The sequence below is a fragment of the Acanthochromis polyacanthus genome, chromosome 15 (assembly GCF_021347895.1).
Source record: "Acanthochromis polyacanthus isolate Apoly-LR-REF ecotype Palm Island chromosome 15, KAUST_Apoly_ChrSc, whole genome shotgun sequence".
Classification (NCBI taxonomy): Eukaryota; Metazoa; Chordata; class Actinopteri; family Pomacentridae; genus Acanthochromis; species Acanthochromis polyacanthus.
The window spans coordinates 10444893-10464542 of record NC_067127.1 but is presented as its reverse complement, the minus strand read 5'-3'; the positions used below and the strand labels follow the sequence as shown (position 1 = coordinate 10464542).

Here is a 19650-nt window from a genome sequence, read left to right as displayed (position 1 = left end):
GAAAAAAGTCATAGTTTAGTATGTCGTCCAAAATGTGGAAAAAAATGTCATAGTTTAGTATGTCATCCCAAATGTGGAAAAAAAGTCATAGTTTAGTATGTCGTCCAAAATGTGCAAAAAAACGTCATAGTTTAGTATGTCGTCCAAAACGTGGAAAAAAAGTCATAGTTTAGTATGTCGTCCAAATTGTGGAAAAAAAACGTCATAGTTTAGTATGTCGTCCAAAACGTGGAAAAAAAACGTCATAGTTTAGTATGTCGTCCAAAACGTGGAAAAAAAAAGTCAGAGTTTAGTATGTCATCCAAATTGTGGAAAAAAAATGTCATAGTTTAGTATGTCATCCAAAATGTGCAAAAAACGTCATTGTTTAGTATGTCGTCCAAAACGTGGAAAAAAAAAGTCATAGTTTAGTATGTTGTTCAAAATGACAGAAAAAACGTCATAGTTTAGTATGTCGTGCCAAATGTGGAAAAAAACGTCATAGTTTAGTATGTCATCCCAAACGTGGAAAAAAAGTCATAGTTTAGTATGTCGTCCAAAATGTGCAAAAAAATGTCATAGTTTAGTATGTTGTTCAAAATGACAGAAAAAAACGTCATAGTTTAGTATGTCGTGCCAAATGTGGAAAAAAACGTCATAGTTTAGTATGTCGTCCAAAATGTGGAAAAAAACGTCAGTTTAGTATGTTGTTCAAAATGACAGAAAAAACGTCAGTTTAGTATGTCGTGCCAAATGTGGAAAAAACGTCATAGTTTAGTATGTCGTCCAAAATGTGCAAAAAAATGTCATAGTTTAGTATGTTGTTCAAAATGACAGAAAAAACGTCAGTTTAGTATGTCGTGCCAAATGTGGAAAAAAAGTCATAGTTTAGTATGTCGTCCAAAATGTGCAAAAAAATGTCATAGTTTAGTATGTTGTTCAAAATGACAGAAAAAACGTCATAGTTTAGTATGTCGTGCCAAATGTGGAAAAAAACGTCATAGTTTAGTATGTCGTCCAAAATGTGGAAAAAAACGTCATAGTTTAGTATGTCGTCCAAAATGTGCAAAAAAATGTCATAGTTTAGTATGTTGTTCAAAATGACAGAAAAAACGTCATAGTTTAGTATGTCGTCCAAAATGTGGAAAAAAACGTCATAGTTTAGTATGTCGTCCAAAATGTTATTAAAACATCATAGTTTAGTATGTTGTCCAAAATGTGCAAAAAAAACCGTCATAGTTTAGTATGTCATCCCAAATGTGGAAAAAAAACCCGTCATAGTTTAGCATGTCGTCCAAAACGTTATTAAAACATCATAGTTTAGTAATGTTGTCCAAAATGTGCAAAAAAAGTCATAGTTTAGTATGCCATCCAAAACGCTACATCATAGTTTACTATGTCGTCCAAAACGTGGAAAAAAACGTCATAGTTTAGTATGTCATCCAAAATGTGCAAAAAACATCATAGTTTAGTATGTCGTCCAAAACGTGGAAAAAAACGTCATAGTTTAGTATGTCGTCCAAAATGTGCAAAAAAAAAACGTCATAGTTTAGTATGTCGTCCAAAATGTGCAAAAAAATGTCATAGTTTAGTATGTTGTTCAAATGACAGAAAAAACGTCATAGTTTAGTATGTCGTGCCAAATGTGGAAAAAAACGTCATAGTTTAGTATGTCATCCCAAATGTGGAAAAAAAGTCATAGTTTAGTATGTCGTCCAAAATGTGCAAAAAAATGTCATAGTTTAGTATGTTGTTCAAAATGACAGAAAAAACGTCATAGTTTAGTATGTTGTTCAAAATGTGCAAAAAAATGTCATAGTTTAGTATGTTGTTCAAAATGACAGAAAAAACGTCATAGTTTAGTATGTCGTGCCAAATGTGGAAAAAAACGTCATAGTTTAGTATGTCGTCCAAAATGTGGAAAAAAACGTCAGTTTAGTATGTTGTTCAAAATGACAGAAAAAACGTCAGTTTAGTATGTCGTGCCAAATGTGGAAAAAACGTCATAGTTTAGTATGTCGTCCAAAATGTGCAAAAAAATGTCATAGTTTAGTATGTTGTTCAAAATGACAGAAAAAACGTCATAGTTTAGTATGTTGTTCAAAATGACAGAAAAAACGTCATAGTTTAGTATGTCATCCCAAACGTGGAAAAAAAGTCATAGTTTAGTATGTCGTCCAAAATGTGGAAAAAAATGTCATAGTTTAGTATGTCATCCCAAATGTGGAAAAAAGTCATAGTTTAGTATGTCGTCCAAAATGTGCAAAAAAACGTCATAGTTTAGTATGTCGTCCAAAACGTGGAAAAAAAGTCATAGTTTAGTATGTCGTCCAAATTGTGGAAAAAAAACGTCATAGTTTAGTATGTCGTCCAAAACGTGGAAAAAAACGTCATAGTTTAGTATGTCGTCCAAAACGTGGAAAAAAAAAAGTCAGAGTTTAGTATGTCATCCAAATTGTGGAAAAAAAATGTCATAGTTTAGTATGTCATCCAAAATGTGCAAAAAACGTCATTGTTTAGTATGTCGTCCAAAACGTGGAAAAAAAAAGTCATAGTTTAGTATGTTGTTCAAAATGACAGAAAAAACGTCATAGTTTAGTATGTCGTGCCAAATGTGGAAAAAAACGTCATAGTTTAGTATGTCATCCCAAACGTGGAAAAAAAGTCATAGTTTAGTATGTCATCCCAAACGTGGAAAAAAAGTCATAGTTTAGTATGTCGTCCAAAATGTGCAAAAAAATGTCATAGTTTAGTATGTTGTTCAAAATGACAGAAAAAACGTCATAGTTTAGTATGTTGTTCAAAATGACAGAAAAAACGTCATAGTTTAGTATGTCATCCCAAACGTGGAAAAAAAGTCATAGTTTAGTATGTCGTCCAAAATGTGGAAAAAAATGTCATAGTTTAGTATGTCATCCCAAATGTGGAAAAAAAGTCATAGTTTAGTATGTCGTCCAAAATGTGCAAAAAAACGTCATAGTTTAGTATGTCGTCCAAAACGTGGAAAAAAAGTCATAGTTTAGTATGTCGTCCAAATTGTGGAAAAAAAACGTCATAGTTTAGTATGTCGTCCAAAACGTGGAAAAAAAACGTCATAGTTTAGTATGTCGTCCAAAACGTGGAAAAAAAAAGTCAGAGTTTAGTATGTCATCCAAATTGTGGAAAAAAAATGTCATAGTTTAGTATGTCATCCAAAATGTGCAAAAAACGTCATTGTTTAGTATGTCGTCCAAAACGTGGAAAAAAAAAGTCATAGTTTAGTATGTTGTTCAAAATGACAGAAAAAACGTCATAGTTTAGTATGTCGTGCCAAATGTGGAAAAAAACGTCATAGTTTAGTATGTCATCCCAAACGTGGAAAAAAAGTCATAGTTTAGTATGTCGTCCAAAATGTGCAAAAAATGTCATAGTTTAGTATGTTGTTCAAAATGACAGAAAAAACGTCATAGTTTAGTATGTCGTGCCAAATGTGGAAAAAAACGTCATAGTTTAGTATGTCGTCCAAAATGTGGAAAAAAACGTCAGTTTAGTATGTTGTTCAAAATGACAGAAAAAACGTCAGTTTAGTATGTCGTGCCAAATGTGGAAAAAACGTCATAGTTTAGTATGTCGTCCAAAATGTGCAAAAAAATGTCATAGTTTAGTATGTTGTTCAAAATGACAGAAAAAACGTCAGTTTAGTATGTCGTGCCAAATGTGGAAAAAAAGTCATAGTTTAGTATGTCGTCCAAAATGTGCAAAAAAATGTCATAGTTTAGTATGTTGTTCAAAATGACAGAAAAAACGTCATAGTTTAGTATGTCGTGCCAAATGTGGAAAAAAACGTCATAGTTTAGTATGTCGTCCAAAATGTGGAAAAAAACGTCATAGTTTAGTATGTCGTCCAAAATGTGCAAAAAAATGTCATAGTTTAGTATGTTGTTCAAAATGACAGAAAAAACGTCATAGTTTAGTATGTCGTCCAAAATGTGGAAAAAAACGTCATAGTTTAGTATGTCGTCCAAAATGTTATTAAAACATCATAGTTTAGTATGTTGTCCAAAATGTGCAAAAAAAACCGTCATAGTTTAGTATGTCATCCCAAATGTGGAAAAAAAACCCGTCATAGTTTAGCATGTCGTCCAAAACGTTATTAAAACATCATAGTTTAGTAATGTTGTCCAAAATGTGCAAAAAAAGTCATAGTTTAGTATGCCATCCAAACGCTACATCATAGTTTACTATGTCGTCCAAAACGTGGAAAAAAACGTCATAGTTTAGTATGTCATCCAAAATGTGCAAAAAACATCATAGTTTAGTATGTCGTCCAAAACGTGGAAAAAAACGTCATAGTTTAGTATGTCGTCCAAAATGTGCAAAAAAAAAACGTCATAGTTTAGTATGTCGTCCAAAATGTGCAAAAAAATGTCATAGTTTAGTATGTTGTTCAAAATGACAGAAAAAACGTCATAGTTTAGTATGTCGTGCCAAATGTGGAAAAAAACGTCATAGTTTAGTATGTCATCCCAAATGTGGAAAAAAAGTCATAGTTTAGTATGTCGTCCAAAATGTGCAAAAAAATGTCATAGTTTAGTATGTTGTTCAAAATGACAGAAAAAACGTCATAGTTTAGTATGTTGTTCAAAATGTGCAAAAAAATGTCATAGTTTAGTATGTTGTTCAAAATGACAGAAAAAACGTCATAGTTTAGTATGTCGTGCCAAATGTGGAAAAAAACGTCATAGTTTAGTATGTCGTCCAAAATGTGGAAAAAAACGTCAGTTTAGTATGTTGTTCAAAATGACAGAAAAAACGTCAGTTTAGTATGTCGTGCCAAATGTGGAAAAAACGTCATAGTTTAGTATGTCGTCCAAAATGTGCAAAAAAATGTCATAGTTTAGTATGTTGTTCAAAATGACAGAAAAAACGTCAGTTTAGTATGTCGTGCCAAATGTGGAAAAAAGTCATAGTTTAGTATGTCGTCCAAAATGTGCAAAAAAATGTCATAGTTTAGTATGTTGTTCAAAATGACAGAAAAAACGTCATAGTTTAGTATGTCGTGCCAAATGTGGAAAAAAACGTCATAGTTTAGTATGTCGTCCAAAATGTGGAAAAAAACGTCATAGTTTAGTATGTCGTCCAAAATGTGCAAAAAAATGTCATAGTTTAGTATGTTGTTCAAAATGACAGAAAAAACGTCATAGTTTAGTATGTCGTCCAAAATGTGGAAAAAAACGTCATAGTTTAGTATGTCGTCCAAAATGTTATTAAAACATCATAGTTTAGTATGTTGTCCAAAATGTGCAAAAAAAACCGTCATAGTTTAGTATGTCATCCCAAATGTGGAAAAAAAACCCGTCATAGTTTAGCATGTCGTCCAAAACGTTATTAAAACATCATAGTTTAGTAATGTTGTCCAAAATGTGCAAAAAAAGTCATAGTTTAGTATGCCATCCAAAACGCTACATCATAGTTTACTATGTCGTCCAAAACGTGGAAAAAAACGTCATAGTTTAGTATGTCATCCAAAATGTGCAAAAAACATCATAGTTTAGTATGTCGTCCAAAACGTGGAAAAAACGTCATAGTTTAGTATGTCGTCCAAAATGTGCAAAAAAAAACGTCATAGTTTAGTATGTCGTCCAAAATGTGCAAAAAAATGTCATAGTTTAGTATGTTGTTCAAAATGACAGAAAAAACGTCATAGTTTAGTATGTTGTTCAAAATGACAGAAAAAACGTCATAGTTTAGTATGTCATCCCAAACGTGGAAAAAAAGTCATAGTTTAGTATGTCGTCCAAAATGTGCAAAAAAATGTCATAGTTTAGTATGTTGTTCAAAATGACAGAAAAAACGTCATAGTTTAGTATGTCGTGCCAAATGTGGAAAAAAACGTCATAGTTTAGTATGTCGTCCAAAATGTGGAAAAAAACGTCAGTTTAGTATGTTGTTCAAAATGACAGAAAAAACGTCAGTTTAGTATGTCGTGCCAAACGTGGAAAAAAAGTCATAGTTTAGTATGTCGTCCAAAATGTGCAAAAAAATGTCATAGTTTAGTATGTTGTTCAAAATGACAGAAAAAACGTCAGTTTAGTATGTCGTGCCAAATGTGGAAAAAAAGTCATAGTTTAGTATGTCGTCCAAAATGTGCAAAAAAATGTCATAGTTTAGTATGTTGTTCAAAATGACAGAAAAAACGTCATAGTTTAGTATGTCGTCCAAAATGTGCAAAAAAATGTCATAGTTTAGTATGTTGTTCAAAATGACAGAAAAAACGTCATAGTTTAGTATGTCGTGCCAAATGTGCAAAAAACGTCATTGTTTAGTATGTCGTCCAAAATGTGGAAAAAAATGTCATAGTTTAGTATGTCATCCCAAATGTGGAAAAAAGTCATAGTTTAGTATGTCGTCCAAAATGTGCAAAAAAATGTCATAGTTTAGTATGTCATCCCAAATGTGGAAAAAAAAACGTCATAGTTCAGTATGTCGTCTAAAACGTTATTAAAAAGTCATAGTTTAGCATGTCATCCAAAACGTTATTAAAACGTCATAGTTTAGTATATCGTCCAAAATATGGAAAAAAAAATGTCATTGTTAAGTGCGTCATCCAACAAGTGGAAAAAAAGATGCCCAGGTTGCACAGCTGGTTGAGAGGGCAACTCATAAACAGGACTGCATCAGAGACACAGGTTTGATTCCAGCTCACGGTCCTTTACTGCAGGTCTTCCCTGCTTTCCTCTCAACTCATCTACTGAATAATACCAACAAAAGCATCCAAGAAACAACTTAAAAAAATTAGTTTATATATAAAATGGTCATATTCTATGTTGCCACGATTTTTAATCATCAATAACTAATTTAAAAAATGCTGCATTTCTACAAAAATATGTTGTATTTCTGACAATGGCATATGGGGGAATGAACAGCCTTGGCCGAGTACTGCATCCTCTGAGTGCTTTTCTAGTTTCATCTGTATCTTCGGGCATACAAAAACATTGTTTACTCGAAACCACTTGTCTAGTAAACAGCCAAATTTGTTACAGCTTCAGAACAACTAACATACTATGGCTGAAGAATGAAAGCAAATATCTGTCTGTTTTACAAGTCTGCATTGGTCCAAAATTCAGCAGGTATCATGTTTAAATAATTATCATGTTAACTGTATTTATCCAAATACAGTTAAAAAAAACTCTCAGACGCATACATCAGCCCAAGGCCTCTCTATTGTAATATTCTCTTGTTGACCTTATATATATTTCAAATGTAACAATAATAGACAGCGTTTGATATAATTGCATTACGCAGACAGGTTTGGACACATTTTATTCTATTGCTCTGAGTTAAATACATTTCACATCACGGAAACATATTTCAAAACAATACAAAACGGAGGGAGAAAACACTATGCACCAATACTGACGGGTCTACATGTATGGAAGTCATATGTACATGAAACAACCAAAACATTCATGGAGTGTAACATTAACACAGATTGTCTTTACATTTGTACCTTCAGTATGCAGAGATGGAACATTTTTATGGCATACACAACTCAGGCTGTAAATGAGAGCAACAAGTGTGCTTTTCATGACTTTTTAGTGTAATGTGAATAAAATCAACGGTTAAAATATGACGACATAAAAAGAGTGTTGGGATTTATTCATATCAATCTCATCACTTTGTATTTAGAATTCTTTGTGACATTCTTGACAAATTTGGTGTACTGTTGAGTGTTGCACTGATAAAGTTTAGGACCACTTTGTAAATAAACTAACACGTTCTTGCAGGAGTCTGGCAAAAGGTCCTTATGCTAAAGCTGAAAGAAAAAAGGTAAAAAGCTACACGCTTCTTCTTCATCATCTTCTTAATCCTGCACAATTCATACCCGTCTCATCTTTGGCTACATCTGTGGGTGCGACGTGTTACGGTGGTACAGTACAGTCACAAGCTGAGATGCAAGTTTACAAATGTTTTTGAATGCGGACATCTCAAACCCTTCAGTTTTGTTCTTGATATTTCCGCACCATAACTCCAAGAGTAGAAAAACACAAAGGAAGAAAAAAAAAAGCATAACGTAAGCAACTTGGTTATAAGCACTGAAAGCTGCCAGACCATGAATGAATTATGAATTAGCGGTCGCATCATCCGGCATGATAAAGAATCACAATCTTCAATGTGTACTTCTCATTTTTAAACAGCAACACATAATTAGCTAGCTCCTACAGCAGCACAGCAAAGGCAGTTTTACCCTCAGCAAACCTCAAGCGGAACACACAATAAGGACCATCAGCACTGTAGCAGAACTGCAAGCACTTCAAACATGGTAATACAGTAATGATGCTAATTCTGAAACACTGTCCTGCAGCGCATGTGATCAGGAGTTTGATTCAAGCACCTGGAGGCTCAAACGGTAACCGATGTGTGTTTACATGGATGAGACAGAAGACAATTAAAGAACCCGTGTTATGCATACTTACAGGAGTGTTATTTCATTTTTCTGCTCTACTAGAAGCTTTAGTTTTCAAAAACAGCATTTTTTCCACATTGTACATTGTAGCAGCCTGCTTTGATTGGTCAACTTGGCCAACTAAAGGCAGAAACGTGGTAATATGTTGGTTCTACGTACAGACCTGAGCATAGGCAGACTGAGGGCATCCCAGACTAGCTGCTAGGTAGGGGTTATGCACATGTGTTACATAGTGTTGTAGATAATTAACAGAGGAAAGCCTGGACTTGAGGTTGTCTAAGTTTGCAGGGTCAAACCCAAAAAGCATAACATGGGCTTTTTAAATGTTTCTATGAAAATATGAGTTACAATGGAGTGTGAGCAAGCAAGATATGTTTACAAGAAACAGGACATCCACATTCTTGTAAATTTCAGGTGACAACATTTCCCAAAAGTGATCTTAAATGAAACGCCGAACTTCAGGATCACACATAACCACAGTCATTGTGCATTTCTGTTTGTACAGTTCAATCATAAAAATGCAACAGCTGTGCAGTTGCTACAGTCCCTCCACACACAATCTGTTTGCTTTAAATGCATGACTGTGCAGTAGCAAATTTCCCAAACATAAACTCCAGTAACTTGACAGAGATGAATTTTAGCATAAACATGGTCTGTACAATCTTACTGTGGGTTATACATTTTAAACAACATACGTTATAAACACCACTTCACACTGACGCTGAATCATCGTCGGTAATTTGAGACTGTGTTCTCTGTTTTGAGATAAGTCCAACCAGAGGAAGACTCCTCCAATCTGAGGACTTATTAGCCCTAAAGCAAGAGCAGCACGTACTCATTTGCAATAAAATGGCCTCCTGCAATATGAGCAGCAGACATTGTTTTCCCGTGCATATGTGGGGCCATCTGGTGGATTCACTTACAGAGGCATACGCTAAAATCTCTAAAATCCCTCATGCATATGTGCTCCATATACTTTACATCATATATATACTGTATATATAAATATATCCAAGAAAAATATACTTATTTTGTATAATCCAGACAGATGACCTGTCCTAATGTACACCAACATCACTACTATCTAACCACAATGGACAGTTGTGTGTTTGGAGAGCTTGGTCAACAATGTGAAAGAATTTGATCAGAAACGCTAAAACTCAGCCAAGCTGTCCACTTCAACAAAGCAACATCAAACACTGTGCATACAATTGCCTGCTTCCCTGACCTACAAATAGGCATTGATTACTTTAACTTTTTCACATTTACTACCTTTATTTGGTACAATAGGACATCAATGGCTACAGCGCAGTTGTGCGGGCAGCTGGTTCAAATAGAAACGCTGCATCTCTGACTTTCAAGAACAGGAAATTGACTTCTTTCAGTCAGCTTTTGCAATTCTTCAGGGCACGTGCCAACATTAAAACCACCAAAATCTGAACTGAAAGTTTTAAGATAACAATAAAACACCATCGCCTGCGCTGCATTTAAACATAAAAACGGTCAAACTTGGAAGGAATTTAGGATCTGATAACAATAATTCTTCTTCTTCCTTCAGCTTGGCAATAAAATGCACTGACAACATCACATTTTCCTCTCCGCCAAACCACCAAACAAGCATCGTCACCTAAAACGACTAAAAAATCTTGAAAAACAGGCTGCCACAGTACATATTTATGTTGATAGAAACCACTCTCACTATTTCTGGCTGTGCTTTGTGAGTTTTTGCAGCTTAACTTCTACATATTTTCTTCTGCCACATGTATCTAGCACCTGATTACCTGCTCTAAAAATATGAAGGGATGTAAGTACACTTCAAGGAGAGTTGAAGAGAGTAAGAAGCAGCGCTGGTTAACAAGAGGCAAAAACACGACAAAACAGGACAAAATTCATTAAGGGTCAGACTAATTACAGCTGATTTTTTTTCAGTGCAACTGCACGGTAGATGAAAAGTAATTGGGATTGAATTTTTTTCAATATCACTTCTCCAAAAAGAATAATGTGACAATGACTGAGCAAGAATTGCAAAGAGTGGCGACACAAGGCAAAAAAGATCGTTACATTCAGAAGCAATTATACACACAACTTACAAGCACAAGCCTTCATTTTAAACTGGAATTACAAGCAATTCATCAGGATGTAAAGCTGAATGTAACAAAATATTGGTGAGTCAAATACAAAATCCATAATTTCATGAACTGCCACCCAATATGCAGTTTTGACCGCCGGAAGACAGAAAACACACCACAACACGATAATAATAATAAAAAAAATCTGAAGTCAGTTTTTCTTCCCAAAGGAGTGCCTTCTATGTACAGAAAGAACTGACAGCCAACTTTCCTCTAAGTGTTTCATTTTCCCTTCAATTAATCTTCTTTTTCAAATAATGGTAACCTTCCACTGTCAGACTTGGAGCAACTCCATGCAGTCCAATTAAAAACAAAAATAAAAACGCAGAAATACCCACAAACAAAACAAAATATGTATAAATACATTTTATTTTGTACTCCCGTTTGTGCCCAGAGTACAAAACACGTGTGTGTGAGTGTATACACTGTATGTGTGAGTGTCTGTGTGTTTTGTGCATATGCATGGAGATGAGTGTTGCTGCTCCTACAGGCCCTTGTTGAAGTAGACGGTGGTGGTCTGAGGACTGATCTGTCGTATCCTCTCCTGCAGATCGGGTTCCAGCGAGCTCACACTCATGGAGCTGCAAAGAGACAGTTGACCACGATCAAAAATGCTGCCGTGTTACAAAACACTTCATGCACAATGTAAAGGTGAGGTGAAAGCTGCTGTCAGTACCTTTTCTGAGGGAACAAGGCGCAGCACAGAGGAGTTGCAAACACCAGGCTGAAAACAAAAGACAGACATGGGTATTTTGTACATTCTCACTTGTATCTTTTAGGCACAGATACTTCATATGATTTCATAAACCAGGGTTCACTTCACTTACCAAAGACCCACGAGCCCCACCTGCACTGGAGCATTTAGAATTGGAAAGCGCTACAGGGACACAAAAGTAAAAGAAGACAAGAGCTGAATGTGTGTGCGTAACATGTGGAATGTGGCATGACTCTTCAGCCTCACAAAACACCACCACACCCAGTAAATCCACTGACTAAAAAAAAAAACAACAACAGCATGGCATTCATGAGTGCAGTCTGCTTACCTTCATGAAAGCCCTCTTCTCCAGAGCGTTCATTATAACAGGGGGAATGGCTGCAAAAAGTAAAAACAGTTCAGGTGAGGCCTGAAAGCAAAAAGAAAACTTGACACTTCAGAGGTTAGAAGTTGCAGACTTTAGGGTGAGAAATTTTAGCTTTCACACCATCAGAGCCGTTCAACACTGAGAATGAGACACCTGAAGATTAATTTTTATATGAAGCTGCATTCAGACAAGCACTCCTTTCCAACAATCTCACTGCATCTGAATGTGTCGGTTTCATGTCTGACTGCAGTCACTTTTTCCAAAAAAGTCACAAAGGAAATCTTATGGGTTCGGATCTCGTAACATTTACAAATTATTTTCAAAAATGGCACAAGTCTAAAGGGCATGCTGCATGCCATAAGTGATACACACTGTAAAAAACAATATTGGGACTAATTCAACTCTAATATTCAGATTCTTCTATCTGTATTTTAGGTCTCTACAATACCTGAGGAAATAATCTGGGTCTTTAGCGTTGTGCTGCACTATGTTTCCCAACAAGCCACTAACTTAATTAGTCTGTTGTTTAGTGCAAAACAGGTAGTGAATATTTGGATTTTAGAGCTTTTTCACTGAAAAATGAGAGACTGTGAGAGAGTCCCGAAACAGTAAACATCAAGACAGGACAGCAACATAATGTGCTTAAAGTTGTGTAGGTTAATCACTATGATGACCCTTTTCCAACTGTCACAAATGATGTCTTAAAAATTTGGATTTAAGCTGCCATTACCCATTGCAGGCACCGCCATGCCGATCCTTGACACCACCACCTGCACGATGGCCTGTTTGGCAGCGCTGGCAGACTCTCCTAACCTGTTGTCGTTCTCATCCATCACAGGAATACCGTACTTCAATTCCCTGGCAGAAAGAAGAACAAAAGTCATGTAAAGCAGTTGTAGCAGCTGCCACAATACGTAAAAGCTCTCGAGTGGACAAGACAGAGGTCACCCATCAGTATATTTTAGTATTCTCACCTCTGTCTCATGAAGGGAATATTGATACAGTTGGCAGCAGCAACAGCAGCGAAAGGGACAAACCGGCTGACGATTGGAGGGAGACGCTGGAAAGATGCCAAAGAGTCAGAGACACATTTACCTGATTGGAATAACATCTCAGATCAGCATGTCTTTGTTTTGATTTCATATTTTTATTCATGTCAGCCACGTGTATTACCGAAGCTAAGGACTTGAGTCCCAGGGCAGTGACTACGGCACCAGTAGTAGCACTAACGTAGGCCGCACCAAGCTGGCTGCAAGAAGACAAACAAGTTAGATGCACATCACACATTAGGCACTCACTTCCTTTTTCAACATTTACACACTTTAGAAATAGCAGACTAATGTCACACCACATGAAAACCGCAGCTGAGAGTTGTGAAGAGAAACTCAACTGAGACAATTCAAAGCTGAGCTGCACTAAATAAATGTGCATGTACAAATATGTAAAGAAAAACAACAAGAATATCTTTACGAATAATGATAAAGCAAAGTAAGATGCCATAACAATTAACCTTGACTTCATGCTTAATTCATAAATATTCAGTGACACGTTGTAATAAATGCATGCATTAGATGCCTTTCTGCAGCATTTGGAGGATGCAGATTGTGGCAAAATGAAAAGATTCTGCGAATGCATGTTGACCGACTTCAACTGGGAGCATACAATCTATGCCAGCATGAGTTCATGGTGACATGACGCTGAACATGCTTATCAGTGGAACGTAATACCGCTGTTAGGGAGATGACAGCAGCTCCCACAGCCTCCTTACAGACACTACTTTAGAGGAAGGACAGGAATGATCTAGAGTGGAAGGGAAGTGAGAAGTCCTCCCTACTTCACGGTGATGGGGGCGTCTCCGCTGCGGTTGGTGTAGTTGACGACGGCGTTGAAGGACTGGTTAACCCACTGCCAGAACACCACTGCCGGAGTAGTCCTGCACACATAAATGAACAAGAACGTGTGTTGAATGTGTATGAGGAAGTGAGATTTCACACCGTGTTTTTTTTTCTTTTTTTTGGCTCCAGTAGTAAAATTGAAACAGTAGAGCACATAATGTGTTACTGGTGCACTGAGTCCTAACAGTGTGTCCTTATGTCGCCCTTGTCCTACCAGTTAATTACATATTCACTCAATCCAGCAGTTGCGATTAAAGTTCCCATGCAAGATAAAGATCAAAACATCTGTTTGAATCATCTTATTTGGGTTATGCTTGACAAGTCAAGACATGTTTATTTATTTTAACTGAGGCCAAGTGTTTGTTTCAGAGGAGTTAACACTCTGCACAGCATACACACAGAATATCCTCAGTTCTAGTTGATAATACAGAGATATGAACTGAATTCCTGCTTTGGATACTTTGGCCTTTCAATTGCGCAAATATTGGCATTATATCTTCTGTCTGATGTGGCATTTTAATCACTCAGTACAGATAGACTTGAAGGTCCTGGGTGTGTTGTTTCGTCGGATAGATCACTCGATATTTAATCCTATCTGTGTTAGTTAATTGTTCCAATTTATACTAAAGCTACTCTGTGGAGAAATTTCAAACTTTGGTGCCCTCAAGTGGCAAAAATAATACTGTGTTAGACAGCAGTGCACTGATTATCGATCAAAAGTCCTGAGCAATAAAACCATAGTAGTGCAAAGTATTGAGGCTCTAAGTGTTAAATATGAAATATAATAAATCATTCTTGAATATTTACAACTATAGACAAGAAACTGTGAAATATATCAACACATTTTTTTCTGTGACCAGTTCATCTGCACTCAAATATCTGACGCAATCACACACATTATAAAAATTGTGATTAATTTGTTGCTTCAGCACGATTATTAAGTGACATATAAAACGATCACAGCCCAGCGAGTTATCAGTATTCATAAGAAGAGTGACATTTTTTTATATTCCTTAAGAGGATTTTCACCCTGTGCATGGATTAAAATGTCTATTTTTAAACATTTCTGCATTCTGTGCTAAGGCTGACCTTACAGTCACATAGACACTGTACCAAATTCATTCATCATATTGTGTGATTACACATTTCCATTTATTTATTGTAATTTATAAACAGTTTTCCGTGTGTTCTATTTTAGCATGCAGGAAAGCATGTATTGAAGCCTCCACTGTACCTGTAGAAGGTGAGCATGCAGCCTGTGATGGACATGTTCATTGGCACCTGGGCAGACATCCGACCGATCACAAACATCTTCTCCCCGGTGTCGGGGTGGAAGGCAGAGTCGTAGACGTACTTTGCTCTCCAGAGCTCATCCTCTGTCAGGCCGGGCTTTACGATGCCTGCTCTGAAGGAGTCGAAACAACAGAAATATGCAGTATTTTAACAAAAAAACTATTGTTTAACAAGACAAGCTTTCTTACTTACATGTTTAACAAAAGTATATAGATAAAATGTGATGTAATGACGCTACATCACCATGGAAAGGACAATTTTCCAACTGCTATAGTACACAGCTAGCCACATCAATGCTAATTCCTGTTCATGGCTCACTTGCATATCATTTGCACTCATCTACCTGTAGTTCTGCACAATTACTCTGGCCTCTTCCAGAGTCTCAGAGGACAGCAGGACGTTCCTGGGATCTGTGACCATGAAGAAGTGCTGGGCGCGCCCCATGAATGTGCCTTGGTCCCATCTTGGCTCCTTGATGTTTATGTTCAAGGACAGTTCTCCAGACATCCTGGCTTTCTTCTGTCATAAGCAGAAATATAATAAGTACTCAAACAATAAGACAAATTCATCAGGCTCAGAATTCAATTTTTTAAATAAATGTCATATCATGTAGCATGTAGGTAGTGTTAAGTACTGTGCTTTAAAAGGTTGGACAGTGCTAGTAATTTCTGATATTAATACTGTAAAGATAACCATTATTTTGGTAAAGAAAAACATGATAAGGAACTTTAATTGAGAATTATAGAGTACATGCTTCTCAACCATTTTTAAAATTTGAATCAGATCTATTTGGTCAAAGCTTTGAGAAAAAACACTCCAGATATTAATAGTCAGAGAGCACTGATTTCAACACTTTGTGCTATTGACACATAAGTATGAAGGTCTGACTCCCAGCTGTACAGGTGAAATTATTATGATTAAAAACCTTGGCATCACAGTTAAGCCCTGATCTCTGCTCCAATAAAAGCTTTGAGGCGAGGACTCCTCCCCCATCACTAAACAACACAACATCCAGTCAAACTACACACAATCATCAGTGAGAAAATAACCCCACGCAGACATTTGACTATGTTTACTCACCCTCTCACTACGCTCTCAAATACAAATGACACAGTTTATGTTTGATAAGATGGTCCATTTTTTCGCTGTATTGAACTGATGGATGATTACAAGGTTTGTGGGTTCTTTGAAAGCAGGTTGAGGCTAGTCTAACAAAACGTCTTGTATCAGCTGTGGCTGTGAGCACAAGATAAAGGATAACTGATCTAAGTCGGTACTTTCGGTGTTTTACTAGTTGGACAAACCACCACTGTGGTTTTCTACAATGGATTATTCTGTCAGATATTCTCTTCAGCAAATGATGAGCCTACTGTAACTTATTGTTTTTGTGAGGTTTATTGAACCACCCACAATCCAAGTATCACCAATTTATTATCACGTGCAAATATCACATTGGATCAGCTGAAACAGGGCTATATGTGGATTTTTCCCTTGATATAAGATTTACTGATTATCAGAACACTTGCACATTACTCTTCTTTGCCTGTTCAAATATCAGCCACCAGTTTCAACTCTTTGCCTATGTACTAGTGCTCAGCTAAACTATGACAAAAATGTGTGTGCATATTTCTGCATCATTCCTACAGTCCTTACCAGCATAGCACATCCAGTGCTCAGGCCATAACAAGGCCATAAATAAATAAAAATACTTCAGTGTACAGACCTTGGCTTCTACTTGCCATATCAAGGTCATAACCGCCTCTACTAAAATCTAAAGGCTGGAATTAGATAAAGTAAATGAGTACAGGAGGACATACAGGAGCAAGATAACAACTGATATCGCTGATTCAAGGTTAACCGCTGGATAAATGGACAAACACATAAACAAGACGGGGCTACTGCTTTGTTGCTGTGAAACGGACATGACAGTCACATCATTTAACTAGCCAAACATCCACGTAAAGATGTGTCTCACTACAAGTTAGCTGATCAGAGAAATAGCGTGACACACACGGCGACAGATGGGACTGAGGAAGTCACGACACGCTGCCGGTGTTCTGTCAGCAAGCAGGCTAACCAATGTAGCTAACTAGCTAGCAAGGTAGCCGGTATAGCCCCTGAAGCTCCCATACTCACACACTAGAGTACGGGAATAGTCACAGAGGACATTAAAACAAAACTAAGTTCCTGCATTACCAAATGCTAAGATAGACAGGATAATATACAGTTTTGTCATGTCAACAAACCAAATAACTTGTTAAACTAACGTTAGCCAGTCAGCTAGCCAGCCAGTTTACATGCTAACAACTATGCTAGCACTTCAGTTAGCGCTGCAAGGACACGTATCGAGGCAGAGCAAATGATAAATAAGTCTGGTTGTGATTTTAAATAATTTATTAACTCAGTGCAGTTAGCAGCAAAACATACCTGCTCTGTTTTCTTCTGTTTTTTGAAAATGTATGACCTCTCAATATCACAGCACCACCGGGTGGATATGCTGCCTTCAATGACTCCTGGAAGCATGGGAAAGGTATTTGATAGGAGCTAATGTCAACGGTAAAATATACTTTATATTATATATTAAAGTTATATCGTCGGTCTTTGAAAAGCAAAACACAGACTCCATGCTTAGCAAAGATTAGCTGATGCATTTGACAATATCTGCCAGACAAAATATCTGAAAAGTCAATAACATTCAAGGTAATGTATGATTTGTTGCCAAAAATGTGTGGTGGTTCGTGTTATTTCTCCAACGAATGCAAAAAAAGTTTGTAACATATTATTTTCTGTGCACTCTCATTAAATTTAATAAAGGTCAATTAAACGCAGTAAAATCAATAACATGAAAAATTGAATTCCAGAAAAACAGAGCTTCTGAGCAGCCATTGAATGCAGCATCGTGCAGTGAAACACCGGGGAGCTGTGTCGTCACGGAGGACATGAGTGGCTGGAAACTTCTGGGCGTGAAACACACACAACACGGGATTGGTAGGCTGAGAGGCCCCGGGGCTTGTGTTTACTTCCAAAAATCTCTAAAGTTGTCAACTAGTTCAGAGGTTTGTACAAATATTTAGAGGAATAATTCGCTATGTGCTTACTTTGACTGTGATGTTCTAAAATGGAAGGATTTTTTTTTAATGAATAGTAATGATGTGTACACTACCTTTTGAAAGTTTGGGGTCATCCAGGTATTTTCATATGGAGCGATAGGAGTGCCAAATCAAAATATAAATAAATAAATAAATAAATAAATAAATAAATGTGGAAATATAAAGAGAAATAAATAATTAAATAAATAAATGTGGAAATATAAAGAGAAATAAATAAATAAATAAATAAATGTGGAAATATAAAGAGAAATAAATAAATAAATAAATAAATGTGGAAATATAAAGAGAAATAAATAAATAAATAAATAAAAAGGAAAATTTTGTCTTTGCTTTTACCTTTTCTGTTTTTTCCTTTTATTTATTTATTTATTTATTTCTCTTTATATTTCCACATTTATTTATTTAATTATTTATTTCTCTTTATATTTCCACATTTATTTATTTATTTATTTATTTCTCTTTATATTTCCACATTTATTTATTTAATTATTTATTTATTTATTTCCCTTTATATTTCCTCAGGTCCACCAAGAAAAGGAAAAATGCAAATCAGTTTGCTCTGGGCGGGGATTCTGAACACAGGAGTCCTGCCTGACACCAGCTCCCAGCACGGCTGAAGTGAAGCCATGTCACCGTTGAGCTTCGGCTGATTCTGCCACTGATAAGAAAATAAACATTAATTTACCGAATTAGCAGCGTCCTTTCAGTGTCTGATGGCAGAATCAGCCGAAGTTCCACGCTGACACGGCTTCACTTCAGCCGTGATCGGAGCTGGCGTCAGGAAAGAAGCCTGTGTGCGGGTACGACTCCCCACCCTGAAAAGGAAGCCCCGCCCAGACGAAACTGATTTGCATTTTTCTATTTCATGGTGTCAGGCCATTATGAAATAACCACCAAGAAATAAAATGCAAATCAGTTTGCTTTCACTTGGTGGACTGAGCTGTCAATCAAATGGCTCTAGGCGGGGCTTCCTCGTCGTTCCTGATCACAGGCCGCTCAGAGGGGCGTGTCGTGTCTACTCTTCATATGCCTGTGATCAGGAACGACGAGGAAGCCCCGCCTAGAGCCATTTGATTGACAGCTCAGTCCACCAAGTGAAAGCAAACTGATTTGCATTTTATTTCTTGGTGGTTATTTCATAATGGCCTGACACCATGAAATAGAAAAATGCAAATCAGTTTCGTCTGGGCGGGGCTTCCTTTTCAGGGTGGGGAGTCGTACCCGCACACAGGCTTCTTTCCTGACGCCAGCTCCGATCACGGCTGAAGTGAAGCCGTGTCAGCGTGGAACTTCGGCTGATTCTGCCATCAGACACTGAAAGGACGCTGCTAATTCGGTAAATTAATGTTTATTTTCTTATCAGTGGCAGAATCAGCCGAAGCTCAACGGTGACATGGCTTCACTTCAGCCGTGCTGGGAGCTGGTGTCAGGCAGGACTCCTGTGTTCAGAATCCCCGCCCAGAGCAAACTGATTTGCATTTTTCCTTTTCTTGGTGGACCTGAGGAAATATAAAGGGAAATAAATAAATAAATAATTAAATAAATAAATGTGGAAATATAAAGAGAAATAAATAAATAAATAAATAAATAAATGTGGAAATATAAAGAGAAATAAATAATTAAATAAATAAATGTGGAAATATAAAGAGAAATAAATAAATAAATAAATAAAAGGAAAAAACAGAAAAGGTAAAAGCAAAGACAAAATTTTCCTTT

At 36.5% G+C, this 19650-nt stretch overlaps 1 protein-coding gene across 2 annotated transcripts; it reads right to left on the bottom strand.

The window, feature by feature from the left end:
- Positions 1-7264: 7264 nt before the first annotated feature.
- sfxn3 (sideroflexin 3) lies at positions 7265-17349 on the bottom strand. Of its 2 annotated transcripts, none has more exons than XM_022190102.2 (11): positions 17252-17349; positions 15168-15343; positions 14766-14936; positions 13471-13569; positions 12810-12885; positions 12611-12696; positions 12367-12494; positions 11598-11647; positions 11382-11431; positions 11231-11278; positions 7265-11135 (listed from the first exon to the last, which is right to left on the bottom strand). In XM_022190102.2, the coding sequence occupies exons 1-11, from the start codon at positions 17345-17347 to the stop codon at positions 11039-11041; spliced, it is 1077 nt and encodes a 358-aa protein (XP_022045794.2). In that variant the 5' UTR covers positions 17348-17349; the 3' UTR covers positions 7265-11038. The 2 variants fall into 2 exon arrangements, with proteins under 2 accessions (XP_022045794.2, XP_022045795.1); XM_022190103.2 differs by having other exon boundaries at positions 15168-15340; positions 17252-17331.
- Between the last annotated feature and the right edge of the window lie 2301 nt (positions 17350-19650).

Bases quoted from the DNA above. Each gene is read 5' to 3' on its own strand.
- sfxn3 (XM_022190102.2), bottom strand. From the start codon at position 17,347: ATGCTTCCAGGAGTCATTGAAGGCAGCATATCCACCCGGTGGTGCTGT. The intron at 14,937-15,167 runs GTAGATGAGTGC...CGACTCCTTCAG, and splicing joins GTAATTGTGCAGAACTACAG to AGCAGGCATCGTAAAGCCCG. The intron at 12,886-13,470 runs GTAGGGAGGACT...GTCTTCTTGCAG, and splicing joins GACGCCCCCATCACCGTGAA to CCAGCTTGGTGCGGCCTACG.